The sequence below is a fragment of the Callorhinchus milii genome, unplaced genomic scaffold, assembly GCF_018977255.1.
Source record: "Callorhinchus milii isolate IMCB2004 unplaced genomic scaffold, IMCB_Cmil_1.0 Scaffold3, whole genome shotgun sequence".
Lineage (NCBI taxonomy): Eukaryota > Metazoa > Chordata > Chondrichthyes > Chimaeriformes > Callorhinchidae > Callorhinchus > Callorhinchus milii.
This window is the reverse complement of record NW_024704744.1, coordinates 65,040,161-65,063,207: the sequence shown is the minus strand read 5'-3', so window position 1 is coordinate 65,063,207 and position 23,047 is coordinate 65,040,161. Positions and strand designations below refer to the sequence as shown.

At 40.2% G+C, this 23,047-nt stretch overlaps 1 protein-coding gene across 4 annotated transcripts in view; it reads right to left on the bottom strand.

The window, feature by feature from the left end:
- Positions 1–20,432: 20,432 nt before the first annotated feature.
- Positions 20,433–23,047, bottom strand: part of myo6a (myosin VIa) — a 106,961-nt gene continuing 104,346 nt past the window's right edge. For all 4 annotated transcript variants that reach the window (XM_007887882.2, XM_042332924.1, XM_007888030.2 and 1 more), the window contains one exon: positions 20,433–22,393. In XM_007887882.2, the coding sequence (XP_007886073.1) occupies positions 22,194–22,393 (200 nt within the window). In that variant the 3' untranslated portion in view covers positions 20,433–22,193. The remainder of the gene's footprint in view (positions 22,394–23,047) is intronic.

Genomic DNA, 23,047 nt, shown 5'->3' with positions numbered 1-23,047 from the left:
TCCCCCGTTATCTCTGACAGTGACGCTTCAGTTGGTGAGGTTAGAGGCGTGCAGCTCACCATTTAATTTGTGGGTTCTGAGTGCTGGGTATGTGCTGTAAACAACTTGCACCGAAATGAGGGGAGGCATGAAGTCAGAGAAAACATGGCTCCATTTATTACTGAATTAAAATGCCACTTTGTAAGCCCTCGGGTTGTCTTCCACACACCTTCCTGGGTGGATGGATGGAATATTGAGCTAAATGTTCAGGCCATTGTTTTTTACAGTCACCCTAGAGAGATAGTGCCCACAAACTGCAAACATAGCAGACCCAAACATGGCATCAGCCTCTTCTTTATGTTTTTTAAGGGCTGGCGGGGATGCTTTGAATCCTGTCTAAATGGTTATCATATAAAGTGACCTTTAACTTAGCTGATATCCTGTAAAGCGACACCTGAAACTCTGCTCTCACTTCAAAACCAGCAGCCTTGCTAAGTGCGTGGTGCCAATATGGCGTCTCGCAACATTTTCACCTCAGTCAGACGGTATTCGAAAGCACAATTTTCACCTTGCTCCTTAATTAAGGAATGGAATGCATTTAAAAATATCATAATCTCTAGTGTATTATTTAACACATCTTCCCAATTATCCTTGCTCCCCCACATCCAGTCCTTCACCAGCACCGCCTTCTTCCACCTCCGACGCATCGCCCGTCTCCGTCAATACCCCTCCCCAAAAGCCGCTGAAACTCTGGTCCATGCCTTTGTCACCTCTCAGCTGGACTATTCAAACGCCCTCCTCGCCATCCATAAAATCCAACTCATTCAGAATTCTGCCGCCCACATTCTCACCCGCACGAAACTCCGCTCCCCAATCACCCCAGTCCTTGCCAGATTGCACTGGCTGCCTATCCCAGAGAGGATCAACTTCAAGATCCTCACTCTTGTATTCAAGTCCCTGCACACTTCTGCACTCCCCTACCTCTCTGACCTCCTCTCTCCTCAGTACAGTATCCATTGCCTTTGTTCCTCCGGGTCTGGCCTCCTCCTTGTCCCCCGAGTCCTCCGCTCCACCCTCGGAGGCCGTGCCTTCAGCCACTATGCCCCGAGGCTCTGGAACTGCCTTCCTCACTCCCTTTGTCTCACTCCCTCCCTTCCCATTTTCAGGTCTCTGCTGAAGACCTTTCTTTTCGACCGCGCCTTTGGTCACCTTCCTACCCCTCCCCCTGGCTTGGTCCCGGGATCCGTTACTGTAAAGCGCTCTGAAACGCCGTCCGGCGTGGATGACACTATATAAATCCAAGTTGTTGTTGTTGACAGGAAGTCATTGGAGGTCAGTGCCACACTTGCATTTACTGTGTACTATCTATCTTGGGCCTCCAGGCTTAGATCCAGTCCTTACCGCCGCCAATAATTCCAGTGCCCACCCTCAATTTCCCCCAAAGCCCTAAATCCCATGTGTAACTGAATTTACTGGACTGTCAGCAAACCAATTGTGCTGTGCTGCTATCGAACAATAATAATTGTTATTCTCTACTAACCTTGTATTGCCCTCAACTGAGCCCAAGATGTAAATCAACGTCCAGAGAGATACGCCTTCTTATTCCTGTACCGAGATACATAATTTACTTACAGAACTCACCACCCTGGAAATGAAACATTGGTGAGATGCTTGCCCTGACCTTTCTATAGATACCAGCCTCATTCACAAATAAGATCCTTTGCTCAATAAAACAGAGGAGGAAGCGAAGAAAAAAATGTCTTACCTTTTATAAAGTAGAGGGTTCTTGCTTGGCAATTCTCCAATATTGAATTGCAACAGAGTCTGGAATTTGATCAGTTTGATAAAATAGACATACAGCATTCAGTGCTAGTAAATAAGCAAATTCCAATCCACATAGGACCATCTGTAAGGGTTTTAAAAGCATAGTTCCAGATTTGATTGCGATGGTTGGTTAAATCTTCAGTCTTTAGGGTTGGGGAACAATACATAAAATAAAAAGCCCTCACTTAAAATCCCCCACATACAAAAAAAGATCTGTTTAGATTCAAGCTCTGTTACTGTTTTAGAAACATTAAAACCATCTCCAGGTGTTACTTGCAGAAGCTGTGTTTGTGTCTGCTAGTTGATTGTGCAGCAACAATCAGTCCCCAGTCTTGTGGATGCTCTCTGCAAACATAAATGTTTTGTGCTTAATGCTGATCTTTATCAAGCTGTCACAAGAACCATTTATTTTTAAGCACAGCTCCAGCTAAGAACTAGTGCTATTTATGTTGGTGGTTATGGTAACGTTAAACATCTGTGAGCCAACCAGATTTCCTCCACTCAAGGAAATGCATCCTTATGCAGGAAAAGTCCATGGATTTTCCAATTTTCTCCACTTCTGAGGATGCTGACATTTGTTTCCACTGGCAATCCAATTCCCTTGTCCAAGTGGCTATTATTCATGCGTGAATCCTGTCAGATTGGTGAGGACATCACAGACCTTCCACATATAATTTCAAACAGGGGTTACTGGGTAGCAGGGAATTCTAGGTGAGTTTTACCCTTGTAAACAGGGCAATCTAACTCTCACTGTGGCATCCCATCTACTGCCCAGCTGGAATCAGCTAGCTCCGCACCACTGCAAACTGAAGCTACAACCAGCTTCTCTGTACAGCTGAGTGGCACTATGTAGCGTCTTTACCTACTGGACCATCAGTAGAGGTTGCAAAAGATTTTGAGTAATGATTAAATTGCTTAAAGTCTTAAATTAGGTTCAGGTCCACTCTTTTTTGCTCAGCCCTGGCTTTCCCATACTCCACCCATAATTGGTTCCACTGGGTGTAGACTTAGATTGCATTTTTTTTCCTCTCTTTCAACGTTGAACAAAATATTTGACACCCCGTTAATCGTTCCTCACTCCCTTAATTATTTTTCTTTCAGTGTGGGAAGTCTTGTGATCCGCTATGCTGTAATCTTTGATAAAGGACACCCAACATTCAATGACGTTAGAAATGATGTTCTAAACATTGGTTCCAATAAAGTTGAGAATGGAGGAATGCTATTTGAACCACAAGACAAAGTCCCAAAGAAACCAATAGTGACCTACACAGTAACCAGGTTTCAGGATATGGTTGCCAGGGCCCTGCGGAATGATACCTCTCTTGCGATGGACCCGAGTTCACTTCAATTTGCTCAAGGTATTTTGATATCTTATCCTTGGGTTTATCGTTCACTGCACCATTCATAACTTGTCTTGATCTCTCGTCAGCCATGGTCATTTATGACAAATGTATGAACAATTTTCTCTAACATTTTGCAATTTTAGCCAATTTATTAGATTTTACTGAAGTACATATGTAAATGGGTATTTTGCCTTAATTTAGCTTTGCTGCTCAACTTTGGGAATAAACCTGTTAAAGTAGCTGAGTTCATCATCAAAATAGAGATGGAAGTTCATGTTGATCTCTGGTCTAAAATCTGCACTACCACATGGGATTCCTAAAGAACCTCACTCCGACTTACAGGAACTTCTTCAAAAGTGGATAGAGTTGGAGGGGGTTTCTATGAGTCAGTGCAGTGTACCTCTGTATTTCTGAATTAAGGAATCCTGGTTGAAATTGCCATCTTTTAGATCTCTATATTTCTTTCCCCCAAGACTATCTGCCAATCCCCTTACAATGCCTTATGTGACTTTGAACCCTATAGCACTAACATGATGGAGCTACAAAAACAAACCACAGTGGTGCTGTTACTCAAAGGCACATTGCTGGAATCCAATAGAGAATGCCCTGTGTCTGGCACTGCTCACTTTTACCTTTTACATTTGTTGCAACAATAGCTGTACTTTTACCTCATCAAATAAATAATTAGCCATTTGATTTAGGTGGGAGGATGGCACTAAATTATGGCTGTGCTGAGTGAACTGGCACAATGATGTGGAAGAGAAATGTAGAAACGTAGAACAAACACAGAAACATAAATCTACAGCGAAGAGGAAGGCCATTCGGCCCATCGATTTCACACAGGCTCACAGAGCTAGGAAATCAATTTAATCCCACTGCCAGCTGTATCCTCAAGCCCCTCTCGATCATATGCCTATCTACTTCCCTCTTGAAAGATACAATGGGCTTTGCAGAGATTAAGGTGTGATCTCATTTCGGACTAGTAGAAGAAAACATTGCAATATATGACTCTTGCTTTATGCTTCCACTCAGCAATACCTGGTCTGCAAAGCCATTTACATTTACATTTCAGAAAGGAATGAATATACTGTATTTTTAAAAAAGACGAATACATAACCTGTGAACTCGATACCGACCGAATTATACCTTGTGTTTTTGTGACAAAATAACATTGTATTTTGCCTAAAACAGGTGTTTCTCCTGCATTTTCTGAGGATCCTGACCAATTGATGGCCAACACAGTCCCAACAATCATTGAACTGGTATGTTAGCTAAGCATCGGTACCTTCAAGCATTATGTACAAACATATTCTTGCTTTATCTGTTGCAAAAATTGTTCCATTGCGAAACACATTAAATATAGACTGACAGGTAGACGTCGAGAATTTTACCTAAAAATATATGGTGTCATTACATTCATGGTCGATCCTGTAAAGGATTATTTATTGTGTCCTATCACATCGAGATAAGGAAAATGCCTAAATTAGAGAAAAAGCAGTTTGCAGATCTTTAAAAAAATCTATTCCAGTCAAGGTAACAATACATTGGATTTATATATTGCCCTTCATGTAGGAAACACCTTGGAGTGCTGTACCATTGACAGGATTGGATGTAGAGCAAGGAAGAAGGGGGAGCAGAGGTGACCATATAGGCATGGACAAAGGTGTAGATATTCAGGTGGGATTTAAAGATAGATAAAAAGGCAGTAAGGAGTAGAACTGAAACAGGGAGTTGAGGCCCCTTTTTCCCTGGATTTTTGTATTGCATTTGTAAGTGGATAAATGAAGTTCTGCATATTAGAGAGTTAATAATGCATATAAGGAGTGAGTTTGCAACATCAAACAGATTCAATGTGATAATTAGACCAAATGTGCTACAGAATGATAGAATTTTAGTCAGCGGTTAGTTCGTGGCACATTGGTTTACTCTGTAGGAGCTTTTATTTGGGGCTGAGCAACAGGAAATGTTATCAGCTCAGAAGCAGCAACTGAATGGCTTGCGAATTACCAGATGACTTAAGCCAGCAAGCACTGGTTAGATGATCAAATCTGGCATTCTCTATGATCTGTGGAGAGGAGATCTTCTGGTCCAGCTGAGGTGCCAAAGCCAGAAGCTGAATATTTCTATTTTCTTGGTCATGAAGAACAACAGATTAGATCACCTAAAAATAGGAGCCTGGTTTAGCTGAGCTGTTATCCTACATAGCAGTGTTCAGATGCTACCTCTGAACTGATAAAATGTAATCGTTTTCTGGCCGTTGGTGATGAACATCCAAACGATTTTCAGAAGCTGTCATAAAATGGCACAGATTTACTCCCATAGTTAGGACTGGCTCCATACATCACAGCCATGTATTAAAAGCGGTACTAGTTTTATGCTGGAACAATTAATACCTAAATATCCTGGATAAAAATCTTCATCACTTTGTAGTTTACCCCTATACAACCAGTTTGTACTGTCTAGGATTCAAGCGCTCTGAGATGCTACCCCACATGAAGAATGCCGTTTAAATCCAATGTTGTTGTTGATTTTACATATGCTCTCTTCAAATTAATGTAATAATAATCCTCGCATTTGATATAGCACCTAATCACATTGTTGAGATGCCTTAAAGCGCTTCACAAACATATATTATGAAGTGGATTGATTGTGTAAATGTACTTTGTACAACTTTACCTCCAAATTAAATACAGCAGAATCTCATTATAAAATCTGCCATAACAAATACTTCATAATTTTTCATGGTCCCAATGAAGTCCCTTTACAGTCAGTTATTCAGCTCATCCCTCAGGAAGGGGATTGCTGTGATCAGCAGAATCCCCTGTGGGTTTCACGATTTTGGCTCCACTATAGAGCAGCAATCATTATAGGTACTGCTAGACTGAGGTTCTCACAGATGAACTACGAGGACCTTAGGGATGCTGGTAGATACCTTGAACTGCTATTCTTTTCAGTCCTAGTACATGAACAGAACGTTGGCTGAATTAGAAAGCTTCCCACTGCACCTTGTTCATTTCAATTGTAGGGACATGGAGTAGGAGGTTTTAAACCATGAATACTTACCCAGGGGAGCCTAGCTGTGGGGGAATTCATTTCATAGAATCATAGAATCCCACAGCACAGAAGGAGGCCATTCAGGCCATCATGCCTTGGCCTGCTCTTTGAAAGAGTTATCCAATTAGTTCCATTCCCCCATTCTTTGCCCATAGCCTTGAAAATTTAAAGCAGCATTCTGCTTATTGAATGTTTCAAGTGTTGAGTTTATTTGGTATGGTGATGATTGGCTGAGGTGCTTTTGGCTGAACACAGTAGGAGAATGGGCTGGAAGTATCAAATACAATGATAAGATGTGAGCACTCCCTTCTAGTTTTTTTAAAACAACATTTGAGAGTGAAGCTTCATTGTTGAGTATTCCTTCTGTGGCAGTCCCTCTAATTATTAAAGCAAAGAACAGTAAAAAACATTCAATATGAATGTCCCAATTATCAACACATCACAGGTCTCAGATCAGAAATTATTTTATTTCACACCGAGAAAACAGTATCTTCCAAACAATTTCTTCTGAAACAGGGTTGAAATCACAGAGCCAGTAAGACTAAAACACCCAAGACCACATTTTCAGGAGCTATTGAAATGCATAAGAAGGTGCATGGAGAATATGACGAAATAAGAGTCATTAGCACAATACTAAGGCATTCAATTTGATCTCTTTCCAACTTGACTTAAATACTTAGCTCATTACAATCTGTATAAATATGTGGTCCTTAACTGCTCTAAAAGCATTTAGGACTGATCAGGTGCTAAGTTGAAGTCTAAAATTTCAATGCTTAGATTTTGATTTTCTTCACACATTAAGGTAAATTACAGTGATATCAATTTATGTTTTAAACATGTTTACCTGAATGATAAAATCCACATTTTAAACCTGTTCATAAAATTATCATTTGCCATTACATTGTAAGAAAAATATTCTTTTTGTATCTCCAAAACAAAATCATGTATTTTCTGAAAATGTGCATATTTTATCTTTTTTTAGGATAATGGTTTAAGTGCTAAATATCCAACTTCTAACACAAGTCCATTCTCCATTGAAGGATTTGTGGAGGACATTCAAGGTGAGAAGACTGTTAGCACTCCACTTGAGGAAAAATTAGAAGCTCCAATTAGTGAAAGTCCAGCTGACATGACAGCGACCCAGATACTCCCAACCTGGTCTATTCCATTTTCAATGGAATCTACTATTGATCCTTTAAGTCACCTCAAAGCAACAGCAGATCTGTCTACTTCCCCAAACATTGAATCAGAGATATTAACAAGCTCAGAGCAAGAGACCTCTACCTCTCTGGTCATGAATCAAGAAGATGGTGTAAGCAGAGAGTCAGTCAGTAGCTTTGTGTCTACTAGTGGTCTCTCAATTACGGAGGAGGACAGCACTGTTGGATACTCAGCTACACTCACCAAACTGCAAACTATTGTCGAAGAGAAGAAAAATGATGCCAATGAAGATATGGGATCTCTTAGGACTTCAGCTTCTGAACCCGGAGAGGACAATGAAGTAATTATTACTGAAGATGAGAGTAGTGTTACTATAACAGCCTTTCCCATTGCACATTTGGAGCTTGAAGAGGAAACTGAAGTAATTAATACTGAAGATGAGAGTCCTGCTATTACCTCAGCCACAGTTTCTGAACAGCCGGAACCTGAAGGGGATAGTGAAGTAGCTATTACTGAAGATGAGGATATTGTTAGTACCTCAGCCACTGTTACTGAACACCCTGAACCTGAAGAGGAAAATGAAGTAATCATTACTGAAGATGAGAGTACTGTTAGTACAACAGCCTCTCCCCCAGCACAGCCCCAACTTGAAGAGGAAACTGAAGTAATTATTACTGAAGATGAGAGTATTATTAGTACCTCAGCTACAGTTACTGAACCGCCAGCACTTGAAGAGGAGGCTGAAGTAGTTATTATTGAAGATGAGAGTACTGTGATTACCTCAGCCACAGTTACTGAACAGCCGGAACCAGTACAGAAAACTGAAGTCATCATTAATCCTCAGGAAGATACAACTAGTACTGTGGCCTCAATTACTGCACATCCCCAACCAGATCAGGAAACTGTAGTAACTATTACTGTGGAAACTGAAATAACTGCTTCTGGAGATAAAGATGCCATCTCTTCTACTATCCAATCTGAACATACACCACAAGTAGAAGTAGATATTACTGAGCAAACAGAAGCTGATGTTAGCAGCACTGCTCCTCTGACTGCAAAGCCAATTACCCGACTGGATGAGTATTATACCAACATCCCTCAAAGTGAAGACCAGACCAGCAGTAGTGTGTCTGCGCACAACTCACAACCAGCCAGTACTGAGCACATAGAGGAATCTGGAATGGACATAATATGGAGTGGTGATGCTGACAGCGGGACCACTCTTTACACTGAACTGTCTATTTCCAGGTTAGAGGAGGCAGAGCCAGCTTTTACTGCAGAAACCTATGATAGCACAACAGGATCTACCTCTCCACCAGCGTCTAACACTGAGTCACAACCTGATGCACTTGAAATTCTGGACATTTTTAGCAGTGACATGTTGCCTTCATCTACAGAACCATTCAGTCATGAGCAGCACTTGGACAGATATTCCCCGGAAATAATAGGAGGGCCACAGGAGGCCAACACATTACCCCTTTACATTCAGCAGATCATTCCACATGTAGATGAGGCAAATATGGAGTCAGATCTTATTCGTAAAGTGGATCAGTCTGGTGGTTCTACACACCCTACTATGCACCCATTCATTGTGGAATATGAGGCTGGAGCTAATACAGTGCCAGGAGCTTCGGTGGAAGAGTTGCAGGGCAGTGGGGCAGTGGCCACACAGTTCGATGAAGGGCCTGGGGAAAACGTAATTGGACCAGTCATTGAGGAAGAAGACGGTGGAACCACCATGGGGACTATTTGGACATCACCACCCACAACTGGTGAAAGTGTGACTGAAGGTAAACAGAGTAAATGATCGCACTTTCGGTCATCTTTCGCCTTCCCATTCCACTCGGCTCCCATCCCCAACTTGGGTGCCCAGCTAGGATTGGGCCATCCTCCTGTCATAAAAGGTGCTGTATGAATGTAAATGTTATTGTATTATACAGTAGTGGCCTGGGAACCTTACAGTGTGACATAGGGTAAGTGCAAAGAGACACGGCCATTAGAGAAATTTCCCCACCTTATCCCATTCTAAACCAGTTATGCCTTTTGTAAGTGTTGAGACATCCTCCCGATGTGAAAAATATAAATGTAAATTGTATCATATTGTATGGAGGAAATGAGGAAAAGCTTCATACAAGCTTCACACCAAACAAACATTTTCAAACTAGTATAACCACAAGGATGTGCAGAGGTGACTGTAAGTCATTTAATTCATTTTTTGCTGCATCTAACACAGAGCACATTACCAGTTCAGGATGCTGTTCACGGCAAAAAAGAAGTTAACGTAAGCCTGTTTTGTATCAATCAATGACAAACCTCTTCCCTAATCCCATGATGAAGAGCATGCTGCTGTCAGGATACATAACAAGTCAAAGTGTCAGTGCAGGTCTATCGGCTCAGGGTGTCCTCTCGATATAAGATGGTCAAAAAATAACAGCTCCTTGATTAAAAGTTCATGCCAATCCCTGACCGGATGACACTTGGCTAAAATTATAAAGCAGGCAAACGCATAGTAAGTTCACTATGAAATTTACTCTGAAAGCCAGCCACAGATTGTTAATACTTATTTTGGGGGCTGCAAAAGACAATGTTCCATTACCTTCTCCCGATGGCTCAGCCAGGAAAAGACATGGCCAGAAGCCACACTGAGCCAGAAGATCATAAGTTCAATCACAGGTTTGTGCTGAGTTAGTGGTGACAGTATTGGCACTACTTCCCTGGGTTAGGGTGGTAAGGGAAGGAAATAGTTAGGGTCATCCTCTGTATTGCTATGCAGTAACCCATGCTGTTAGTGTTGGGGAGCTCACTGCCATGGGCCAAAATATGAATGAACGACACTCACTGTTCTAGATACGAGCAATGACCATGGGTATGCTGTATCAGGGGGTATCCTGTACACTGTCCAAGTATGGTTTGGATACTCTTAAGCATGGTGATGCATTTCCACATGTGTCAGACACTTGACTGACCAATAAAAAGCTCCTGTACACCCCAAAAACTTCCAATTCATCTGCTATCATCAACAATCAAGATGATTTAATGTGGCCATACTCCCAGCTATGATTGGGTTGCCCACTATCACTGGTGTCCTTTAACAATATCTCTGTATTGTAAATAACTGTTTGTTCATTATGCTGCATTTGTTTACAGGAGTCTCTGAATCCGTTGGGAGTGTAGACACCATGCTTTCATCATTGCCATCGGAAGATACCAATATTCCAGATACTTCAGAATTCTACTTTGTACCTTCGGCAGATCCTCTTCCTATCAGCTTAAGAATCCCATCTGACGCCTCTTTGACAACAGACACCTTGCAGCCCCTGGCCTCATCTACATCATCTTCATTAGAAACAGCATCCACTCCATTCATGTCTTCTTCACCATTCACAGAGTCTATTGAGTCTCTAGAGCTATCCACCGATTTTCCAAATAAACTGACTACAGCTGCACTTCCAGCCTTGCTGTCACCCTCTGAACCAATTCATTTGGGTGTTGAGAGTAGCTCAGGTCCTGTTGTTTATTCCACTGCGTCATCTTCTCTGAAGTATTTAACAACCAGTTCCTTGACAACGATTGCCCCAGCCAAAGGCAGAGAACTTGTAGTGTTCTTCAGCTTGCGGTTTACCAACATGATGTTTTCTGATGACCTTTTCAATAAGAGTTCCCCAGAGTACAAAACGCTGGAACAGGAATTCCGTCAGCTGGTGAGTCTTCAGCAATAACATTTTTGTTCCATATTTTGCTCTTCTACAAAACAGTCACTTTACTTTATAGTAAATCCTGTGAAGTAGTTTGAGATACCTTCCCAATGTAAAAGGCCCTATATCAAATGTAAAGATTAATATTATTATACATATTTCCAAGCAGTAGACAGTCAAGTGCAACTGATTAACATTCACCCAAAATCCTTTTCGTGTTCCACCTCTAATGGATAGCACGTCATTCAGTTTTATTAATAATAAAAATTAAATAATCATTGTATTTGATGTGGTATCCTTTACGTCAGGAGAACATCTCAAAGAGCTTCACAGGATTCACTGTGAAGTACAGTGAATGTGCACCTTTGTTGGTGAATGTGACAGCCAATGTGGGCACAGCAATGTCCTACAAACAGCCATGAAGTGAATGACCAGTTTTATCGGGGGGTTTTTGGCCAGGACACCAGGAGAAACTCCCTTCTCTTTTCAAATCTTTAACATTCACCTGAACAAGTAGATGGGATCTTGGGTTAATGTGTCATCCAAAAGACGGCACTTCCAACAAATCAATGCTCCCCAGCATTGCATTGGAGTGTCAGCCTAGACCATGTGAGTTCAAATTCCTGACATGGGCTTCTGTGAAGCCAGATTCAGAGCAAAAGAGGTTCTGGGTGCCCTGTGAATGATTGGCTTCTGAGAGCAGATACAGAAGGTCAGCCTCAAACATATCTAGTTATGTACAGGATGTGTGATTCACAAATTGATTTGCAAATATAACCAATTACCTTCTGCACGACTGAATTTTTTGACAACGAAAAATAAATGTTAATTAGCCATCAGTAATATTATCAGTCTTGATACCTGATAATAGTCTGTGAAATATGATTGAAGTGTTTAATAGTCACCATGTTGCCTCTTTTTCAGTTACTCCCTTATCTCCAAACCAATCTTACTGGGTTCAGACAGCTGGAGGTACTTAACTTTCGAAATGGCAGTGTTGTTGTCAATAGCAAAATGAAGTTTGCCAAGTCTGTGCCATACAATGTCACTCAAGCAGTCTACCATGTTTTGGAGGACTTCTGTAATGCTGTTTCCTGGAAGAATAACCTGGAAATAGACCGATATTCTCTGGATGTGGAACCAGGTAAGTGAATACACAGCTCCTGGCTTTACCACGCTCTCGACTTGCTGTGTGCCAGATCTGTATAAATATTTATGTAATACACTCTAAACCCTATTTAACAATATTTTTTTCAGCTGACCAGGCCAACCCCTGTAAATTCCAGGCATGCAATGAGTTCTCCAAGTGTCTGGTCAACCGATGGACGAGAGAAGCCCAGTGTGTTTGTAATCCTGGGTACATCAGTGTGGATGGGCTGCCCTGCCAGAGCATCTGCAGCCTCAGACCAAACTACTGCTTTAATAATGGCATATGTGAAATCGTTCCCAAGAAGGGAGCTGTCTGCAGGTTTGTAATGAGCATTAAAAGTAAGGCATACAATTCTTAAAGATGCTAAATTTATAGAAATTTTGCATTGTAAGTTCTTGGCCTAACACTGAGCAAATGATTTATCCCTGAGAATAAAACATTGATAACTAACCATTCAATAAAGTCCCTCTTAGTCTCGAATCGGATGCCATTGGGTCAGGTCTCCACTCGCCCATCTCTGAGAACCTAAAATTTAGATTTTCACATGAAACCAACTGAGACCACACTGACCTATCACTTCCTCATCATTCATCACTTTCTGATCATGCTTCTTTCGCTTTAAACTGAACCTTATAAGGGACCAAATCTGTGTTCTTTACATTCATGCTACAATGTAGGCAAAAAGGAACATTGGATAGAAGAACTCGGGGTCAGGAAGAGAAAGCCTGTTATAAAGCACATAAAACCTTTATGGCTGGTTTAAATCTCACTTTCCTGCCTCCTCACCATATCCCTCGATCCTACTCTACCTAGAAAGGCCCTCCTAAATCAGCATATGTTGTTAAGGAAGGTTTTGAAAGGAAAACGCAAGTTACAGATAGAACCTCACTCCACAGTATAGATTTGTACTTAGAGGAACCATTCTCAGATAGCGGAATCCAGGAGGTAACTTCAATTAATGCCTCAGGTTTAAAACATAGAACATGTAGTGATAATAAAAACACTTTAAGATCCATTTTCTCCCCCATTTGGAGCCACAGTTCTCGCTTGATATTTCTTCGCCTTGGGTGGTTAGAGCTAAAATCAGCACGGAGAATGTTAAGGCAATGAGAAACGTGCCTAGTGGAAAATAATTTTGATGCAGTCCTGATAGTTAAAACATATCCATTGGGGTTCATTCACTATGGAGAGAGGTAACATTTTTTTTAATTGAAAGCTTAAGTTCCACATTGTAAAGCTTGTAAATTACAAGTAAAAGTAAACTGTTCAACAGTTTTGAGGAAAGAATGAGTTAAAACAGAGATTGGTTCAGGTGGGTTGATCTGAATGCAATAATTGCAAAAAGGGAATGATTTTCACATGCTGCAAAATGACTTTTATTTAATTGGTTTTATTCTGATTTAGACAGACTGAATTGCTTGTAAATTTAAGAAATCTAATTTGTGCTACTTCTCAAATAAGATTCCTTAATGACGAATACTGCTTGGAATTCTTGTCAGTCTGCAGGAGTTCTGCTTGTGAAGTAGGTCACATTAGAGTGCAGTTCCTGCAGGTTGGCATATAGAAAGAGCAGAAATAGCCCCGATTTGCGTGATTGAGTTTCCGGTGCATTTGCTGAGACAGCACTCCGTTCTCGGAGGTGCTAATCTGATGTCTTGTCTGTCTGTTCAAATAGACTTAAACAAATGCACATTGACTTGCAGTGTGCTGGCTACAAATGGCAGCGTGGAACCTTGACTGTTGCTCAATGTGAGAATGCTGAATGGAACAGTAGTTTTGCCAAAGCTAATTTCTTATCTTCCAAATTTCAGATGCTATGTAGGTTCCAACTGGCTATATCGAGGAGAGCGCTGCACTGCATTTGCGTATGAGCCACTAATCGCTATGGTTACCAGCGTGTCCATTTTTGGTTTTCTGTTCCTTGTTTCCACTGCAATTATCGTCTCAGCAAAGATATTTTACAAATGTAGACTGGAGAAAAACAAGAGGGATCACTCTCTGTAAGCTTTGGGTAATTTTTTTTGTTAAAAAAGAAAACTTTTTCAAACATTCTTTTCAAAGGCTTGTCTTTTGTTTTGTCGCTTGCATTTTTACGTTTTTTTTCCCAGTTTTTTCCCCTCTGACAATGTTTCAGAAGAATTCGCAATCTGTTCTGTAACTTAGACACAGCAAAAGCCTCTGCGGCGTAGAAAATAGGGCAAGCATTAACCTGGTCTTTGAAAACGAGGAGCCAAATGCACATGAGGGGCAGCAACCAACCGAGGTTCCCAGCTTGTCTTGCACCCCACCTACTGCACCTCCATTTTCACAAATCTCTCCCCGAGGGTTAAGGAGAACGTCTGCAAATGTAGACCTCAGCTACGAGGTAACCACTTCATCACGATCTGTGTTTTTTTTCTTCGTGTCATTTTCTTTTTTCCGTCTCCTCTGCTCGTTTTGCCTCTCTTTTTCTCTCAAGCAAAGACTTGCTCAGCTTTCTGTTTTCTAGCAGGAAGAATTTTCTTTTTGCGCCTATTTGTTTTGCAAACTGAGGAGCTAACAGTGGACACAAGAGACGACCTCTGTTTTATGTGTACAGAGAAAACTCCTTTTAGCAAACTTCCTACAATATAAGAAAGTTAGTAATTTATCCAATAGATAGTTTTAGGAGGAACTTATTCACGTGGAGAGAATGTGTACTTGCTGCCACAAGCTGCGGTTGAAGCAAAAGGCAGCAATGTATTTATGAGGAAATATGATGCCTAGATGAAGGAGAAGGGAATAGACGGATAGGCTTGGGTGGAATATGAACATTGGCATGACTAGTTAGGCTAAATGGCCTATTTCTGTGTAGTATTACTGTTTGCAATTCTATATACAATATGTAAAACAATACAAAGTTGCACAGTTAGAATAAGGAACAATTCTAACTGCAGTCAGCAATTAAGATGGGACACAGAATCCTACAAGTCGAGTTGACTGTGGTGTATAGCACAAACCAGAATATTACAGTTTATCAGAGGAAGGCACAGTATCAATTTTCAAATTGAGATGAAGTTCTCATTGAAAGCACAGTTACTTCCCCTCAATACATTGTAATACTCTTCTTTTACCACTTATTTGAACCTTGCATTTGATATGTGGTTTTAGACAAATGATTGATTTGGTTTGAGTTGTACTATGCAAGCCTTCTGACAGCAGAAGACTAAAAACCATATCTTGGTTTTCTAATCAAAGGTGACGCACACTTTGCAGAACAATGGCTCATTACACCTTTTTAAAAAAAGAAAATGCATTACTTTGCTATCTACTTGTTTGCTCTGTTCTGTGTTACTTCTGTGTGACTGAAATCACTCCTGTCTTGATTCCTTGTGACTAAAATCACTCCTGTTTATTCTCTGTGACTGGAATCACTTTGTCTGATTCTCTGTGAACAGTGTAATGTGGAGATCATGACATGTGTGGGATATTTAGAACCTTAAGTCTCCTATGATCTGGTGGAGGAGATGGATTTACAGAGGGGCTGCAGTGAGTTTGCATGACAGGAGCCAAGTGGGTTTGCATAGACGTCTGTATGAAGTCACTTTTACTTCTATTCTTCAAAGTTATGCAAGGGATGTCAAAAGCGGACTGTTTGGTATCAGTCAGGAGGCTTTGTATTGAAGACATCTTAACATACAAATGTAGAGCGAAGAATTCAATAGATAAACCCGTATAGTCAATAAGCAGCTCCCATTCCTGAACCTGTTGAATTCACGCTGATGTTTGTATATGGTTTGGGTAAGTATGACAATTGTCGGACAGTAACGGCAAATACAGCATCAAAAACAAAGTGATAGTGTGCAGGGTTCCTTTACTCTGAAAGCATTTTGTGGAAGTCATAGTTGAGACATCAATGGGGATGTAACATTTCCTCATGTAATTTTTTTTATAAAAAAAACCTGGCTGGCATTGAGTAACTATATCCATAAACTGTTGACTAAATAGTTGCTTATATCTTCTGGAACATTTCTTTCTCGTTCTAACATTACTTTTTCAATTTAAAATCATATCTAATGTTAGCTATTGAACTCTAGTTTGTCCTGCACTGTTAAAAGGGTTGTAATACTGATGAGAAAGTGTCTCATTGTATGTTGTATTTGCACAGGTTACCAGAACTCCTTACAGATCCGGATCTAACAAGCTAGTGTCGAAAACTGTTCGATTCGGACACTGTCCACAGTACAGAGAGGTAAGGTCTAGTAACAGATCTTTACATTAACATTATCTTGCAAAGTTTCTTTGTTTCCATTATTTTCTGTATCTCTTACTGCCAACCAAAAGAATAATTGTTTTGTTTTATTTCCCACATAAAAAATGAGGTCCCGAAAACAGCAGTCGTGCTTTTGTGAAGCTGAGACATAGGGAACAGTAAAGCTTTGTTCGTTAATTCCCCCAAGATTTTGTATTACAAATTAAGACCAGGAAGATGGATTGTACAGTAGTATTCCTTCCCTGACCAGCACATTCCTAACAATAGAAGAGTAAAAACAATTTGGAATCAAAAACAAAAATATTAGAATTTGTCCACCTATCCTTCACTGGTTGACTGTCTCCAACAATACCTCACCCCCAATGTGTCTGAACCCTTCATCCACACCTTTGTCACCTACACACCCGATTGTCCTGCATGCTGGCTTCCCAGCTCCTCTCTCCACAAGCTCCAGATCATCCAGTACTCTTCAACCCACATCCTCTTCTGTACAAGGCTCCCTGACCCCATCACCCCCATCCTTGCCTGGCTTCCAATTCCCCAGTGGATTGCCTTTAAGATCTTTGTCCTTTCCTTAAATGCTTCTATGACTTTGCAACTCACTCTGCTCCATCAGCTCTGGCCTACTGGATCTGTTCATACTCTCCTTCCCACCGATAGGCACTCTTCCGCTACTCTCTGCCTCACCCTTCCTTTTTAACCTTCCAAACTCATCTTAAGGCCCATCACTTTGACCAGCTCCTTCCCCATTTCTGCCACCCCCCAGCTCGAGCTCTCACTGCATCATTGTAAAGCACTCAGATATTTTCCTATGTGTAAAATGCTGTATAATTGCATATCCTTGAAGGTACAATTAGGGATTCGTTGAAATGTTTCTACAGCTTCACTGCAGCAGTGAATGATTGTGACCCACAACTAACAACTAATGGACCCTCTTGGAATCATTTCCATGTGCATGTGCATTACTTTTATTTATCCACATAAACAATTATGTTATTCCTCTGCATCAAATGCTAGTTAGCATCTTTTGCCTACAATTATAGTCACAACACTTTAATATGCTGTAAATGTGTGTTGTGTGTGAGTATATCTGTGTATTTGTATGTGTGCGCGTACACATGTTACCTGCAAATGTGTGTGTATATAACAATAATATTAATAATAATCATAATGTGGTCAGTCAATCCACGACTGTTAGTGGGACACTGATGTGCACAATTGGCTGCTGTGTTTCGCTCACAAAACAGTCACTAGACTTTACAATATATCCTGTGAAATGCTTTGAGATGTCTTGACAATGTGATGATAATAATAATAATAATAATCCTTGCATTTGATATAGCGCTTTTCACGTCGGGAGGACGTCCCAAAGCGCTTCACAGAATATGCTGTAAAGTGAGTTGACTGTATATTTGTGGGCGAACGCGGCAGCCAATTGCGCACAGCAATGTCCCACAAACAGTCATAGATTGAAAATGACCAATTTATTATTGTTTTGTTTTTTGAAGGGATTATTATTAGGCGTGTGGAGTAAGGAAACTTGCCCAAGGTTTCGCCCTGCCTGGAATTGAACTCAGGTCTCTCGCTTGCAAAGCGAGTGCTCTAACCACTGAGCTACAGGACTCCACGGCGCTGCAACAAATGCAAAGACTATTATTATTATTGTTATTATCTGATTCTAAAAAAAGTGCTTACCAGCAGTTTCTCTCTTCCAATTCCGGGAGTCAACTCAAGTGATTAGAGAAATCTAGCAATTATTGTCCACGTGATCAAATGCTACTAATTTGTTCATTCACAGCTTTGGGAATTACCGAAATCACCGGAGTACAGAAAGTCTAATTTGAATCTTCCCCCAAGGTGGCAAAGTGAAGGTTCCGTTGAAATAACCATTTCTGAAGATCAGCTTTAACCCAAGAAGCTATCCAACGCTTTGCTTTAGTCAATTATATACTCCACCTATTCTCTATGTACGTTGCTGTATTTTGGTAATAACTGCACAAGCATGTGCTGCAATGCTATATCTGAGATATAAATATATATACATATGTAGAGGGTGACTAACAAGTTGTGATATCTACCCTAGTATCTAAAAAATCCTAATTTATTTAGGACATATTAGACATTGTAATGGTATCATGACTTTTTGGTCACCCTGTACATGCAATATAAATATATATGGAGAAAGGGCTGAAATACACATTTTTGAAAAAATCCATGATTAGAATTTTCTATTTATGACATTTTAAGAAACAATTTTAGAGCCAAACATGAGATGCTTCAATAACTTTTTATGACATAAGTGTAGATTAATGTTCATTCAACTTTTACCAACAATGTGATTTCTTTGGATTTCTGGAAAAACTAAGGACTTAGTTTTAAGCAAAAGTAAGCTATGCGCCACCAAATAAGCAGACAGAGCTATAGAGTGTTGAATCAGTGGTTTTTTTCATTGTTTAATATTTGATTTTATCTTAGTATCCAATGTTAATGTTTTGTTAAATAGTAGAGAATGATCTTACTTTGAGAATAATACTTGAAAATATATAAAAGACACTAAGTACATACAACAGTATGTGCAAGATGTCTTAATCTAGGCATATTGGTGAGACAACGTAAAAGGTTAGTCTTCCAATGGCTTCTGTGTCCTGTTAAGTTTTCCCTCTTTACAGAGTCGTAGAAAACAAAGGGCGTTTGAACCATGGCCTTTCCCCACAGCTTTGGAGTGGCTGCGTGCCCAGCCCCATTTTATGCATTGCATTGGTTGGTCTGAAGAACAGATTGAGCTTGAACCATAAATTGACTGCCAAGTACACCGAGCCAGTCCTTGATCTCATGCTGTGTCTCTGCGCCTTTCTCTGCTGAAATGTGAATTTTGTATAGTATTCACTGCATTTCTGTTACCTCCTCAATTGGATATTCCATAGATTGTATATGACAAAGACCTCTCCACCCATCCTGCATATGTAAAGGTTTATTCTCTTATCCAGTGTGAATCTACTTTTAACTGAAATTATAAAATAGATGGGAGTGTGCAGAGTGCACATTATGCTGCGATGTCTAAGAGGAAACACATACATTCCAGGTAGGACTTCTGATTAGAGTGTATTTCCAGAAATGCCCTTGGCTGCTCTCTTTTCTAATAGTCTCTATGGCTCTGATAATAAATTGCATACATTATTTAATTTCCAATACCATTCTGAAAAATAGTTATGTTGTAATTTAAAAAACAAATTCATGCTGTTATCTAATCTGTTAAAGCAAGTGAGTTGTCAACTACACTAGCGCATATCAACTCTTTTTGTATTTAAGAGAAAATAAAATACTGTCAAAATACCAATAGATCTGCATTCCTTGCACCATTTCTTTAATGTTATTATTTTTCCTATTCTTAACTTGTATATGGATTATTTTTTGAATATTGAAACCGTTGAAATTGTCAGCACAGAAGGCCATTCAGCCCAACATTCAGCCATCGTGTCTGTGCCGGGAATAATGGCTTTTGTGATTACAACTCAGCCTGTGAACATTATTCAACTGTGATTATTTCTTTAATTAAAAGGTATTATTTTGGAGGGGAGGATTAGCTACTTTAATATTAGTCACTGTTTCCAGTCATGACTTGCTGATGATCCAGACAGAGTCATGGACCAATCTGAATAAGCTGGTTTGAAGGAAACATCTATACCTCTATTCACTTTCAATGGGATACATAGGTGTACATTCTCTTTGAGGTGGGTGGTGGTGGGGAATTGATGCCTTGTATCTCAAGAGCACAATGTACCACTTATCTCTGAGCACATCTGTAACTCAGATCTCACTGGGCTGTGATGTAACATAAATGTTTGAAATGCTATATCTTCAAACCTTGCGACTTAAGAGGTGGATCTGTGGTTCTATGCAGTCGATTGAACAGAGAGAATACAAGGCTTGAAGTGAGTGGGGGGAACCCTTTCCAATGATGCTATCATCAGGATTCTTAAATAAGAGCTGGCAAATGCACGATAAGGTTTGCATTTTATTTTCTGTATAGTATCAGTACATCAGTTGAGAATCAGTGTTTTGGAGACAAATCAAAATCAAAAAAGATACAACTGTGCAGGTCCTGCAAGGGACGTGATCCAACTAGTCCAGGAAATACCAGAAATTATATCAACGGTTGTAAGAAAGGACTTGGGATCAGATTATTAGAGGATTCTGATCACTCGTACAGTTGGAAATCATAAATAAATAACCAGTCTGTGAACAGTTTCCACACCGCAGTCGGTTACTTGTAGGACATCTGTCAAACACAGGCTGGGATAATGTTCTACATAACACATGATGCGTGACAAACAAAACAGAAACTAATCAGATCCGACCACAGTTGGCACACAGTGCAGGGATAGACCATCTCTCCTACTTTGTCCGATACGATCCCTTTCTCTCAACACCTTCTTGTGCTGCACAGATCCTGCCACACTTTTGCTACCGAGAGGTTTTTTTCTTGCAGCCCTATATTGCCCACATTCCTTAAGGGCAATAAGGTACTACCAACAGCAATGGGAAAAACATACAGAACTTGTGCAAGTGTTTCATTGAGTTGCAGGGACAAGAGCATGAAAGAGAGCATAATAGAAAGCTTGAGAGCGAGAGCAGAGGATAAATGAGCGAAAGCATGAGAGAGGAAGAGAGAGAAGCTAAAAGAAAAAGAGACTGCAATAGAGAATGAGCGAGCATGAGCGAGCATGAGATGCTTATACTTGTTGGCAAGTATAAGAAAAAAAATACTAGTATCAGCTGATAAGCAGTGAACATCTACATGTAAAAACATCTTCCTTTTTGCTCTGAAACAATCCCTGAAGATCATTAAAGTTTCTTTTTACCAAGACATCATCTCCTGTATTGTCTAGAGGGAAAGCTAGCAAAGATATTGACTGACAAAATACTTGGCAGCTTTTCTACTACTATTAACGTGTGTTACCAACCGGGACCAGAAACCGCTTGGTCCAATGAGAATACTTGGTGCTAAGGCCTCACAGTTCCAGTTTTAAGACATTAAATTATTTTACTGCAGAGACTGTGCTTGTAATGTGGTCTGCATGTCCAGTTATCACAGAGCGCATTTTAAAAAAGACTTCACTACACAAGTTTAACATCACAAAATTAGAAATTAACAAAACAAATCCCTACAATTAATGAAATCCATACATGTCAAATAGCTCCAACATGATTATGTTTATTTGAATCCCCGGGGCTTGAAATAAAGCTGAATTGTAGTACTTTGCTGTAATACCTTGGATTGGTCCCCAGATGTTTACTGCATTGGAATAGTTATACTTATCAGTTTCTGAAAGGTGTAGTATCACGTATAAAGCTAATATATGTGGTTTATTGCACTGCAATGGAGCTTATACGATGCACATTTGGGTGAACAATAGTGCAATAGGTGTATGTCATTATAACTGTTAATGTGCCTTTTTACGGCAAAATCGTTCAATCCGAGTCAATAGTAGAATCAGCTGAATTTTTAATCTGCCACGGATATTAAAGCTATAAATTATTTATACATTTACCAACCAATCCATTATTTCTGAAAATAAAGTTTTGCTAATCTGGTTTCATTTGTTAGTGATGTGCCAATAGATTCTCAAGCCAATAAACTATTTATCTCAAGCTCCGGGGGGATATTTGATAGGGAATAAAATATTCTTCCCTTTGTTCCATTTACAAGGATTTTCTACACCACCAACTCTAGTTGCTTTGTAAACTATTGGGCTCTACATTGGGAAGGTCTGGAGCATGGCTGTGGCATACGTTGGCCGGGCCTGTTTGCTCTCGATGGCGTTCCGCAGGTACGTCACTCCACCACAACGCTCCCAGATCTCCTCAAACTGCCGGGCCAAAATCTCAGCTCCGCGCTTCCGAGTCAGACCGGTCTCTTCCAGGTTAAGCTCACACATCTCCATGTCATCCTTTCCTAAAATGCACCGTAAAGGATGAATTAGAAACATTCCTTTTGATTGCAGAAAGAGCACATTAGAGCAGAGAATTATACATAAAATTGTGTAATTAGGATCGTAGAGGGAACTGGAACCCAAAATTTCTTCTGGTCTTAAACCCACCGTCTTAAAATTTAAGACTGAGCAGAACTGTGCACATTTCTTCAATTCAGTCTTAATTTAGAAATCACCTTCCATAATTCTTAAAAAGAAAAGTTTTCCAAATAAAGGCAATGACTTCAAGGTTAAAACTTTGAAAAAATAATTCTGGTTCCCAGGTGCCCAAAAGATTCTTTTGTTCTGAAAAATTCAAAGCTGAAAAGTTCTAATCACATTAATGGCCTGGTCAAGGGAAACGTGATATTGTCAATTACATCAACCCCTGCCCGGTCCCATGCAACACCTTCTGCTGTATTTAGCTGACAATATTGCTGTTGATGGCATCTCCAACTCTGGCTGTAGCAGAAACCAGGAGACTCTGCTGTCTCTATACAGCTCATCCTGTCCATAGAGCCAAGCAATGCCATTTCTCCACACTGCCTTCTCCATTCACGGGGGGAAGAGTTTCATAAATGACGACTTCAAGACAACGCAGGCAGATGGTACTCTCTCTGTGCTGTCCTGGTTGCCTT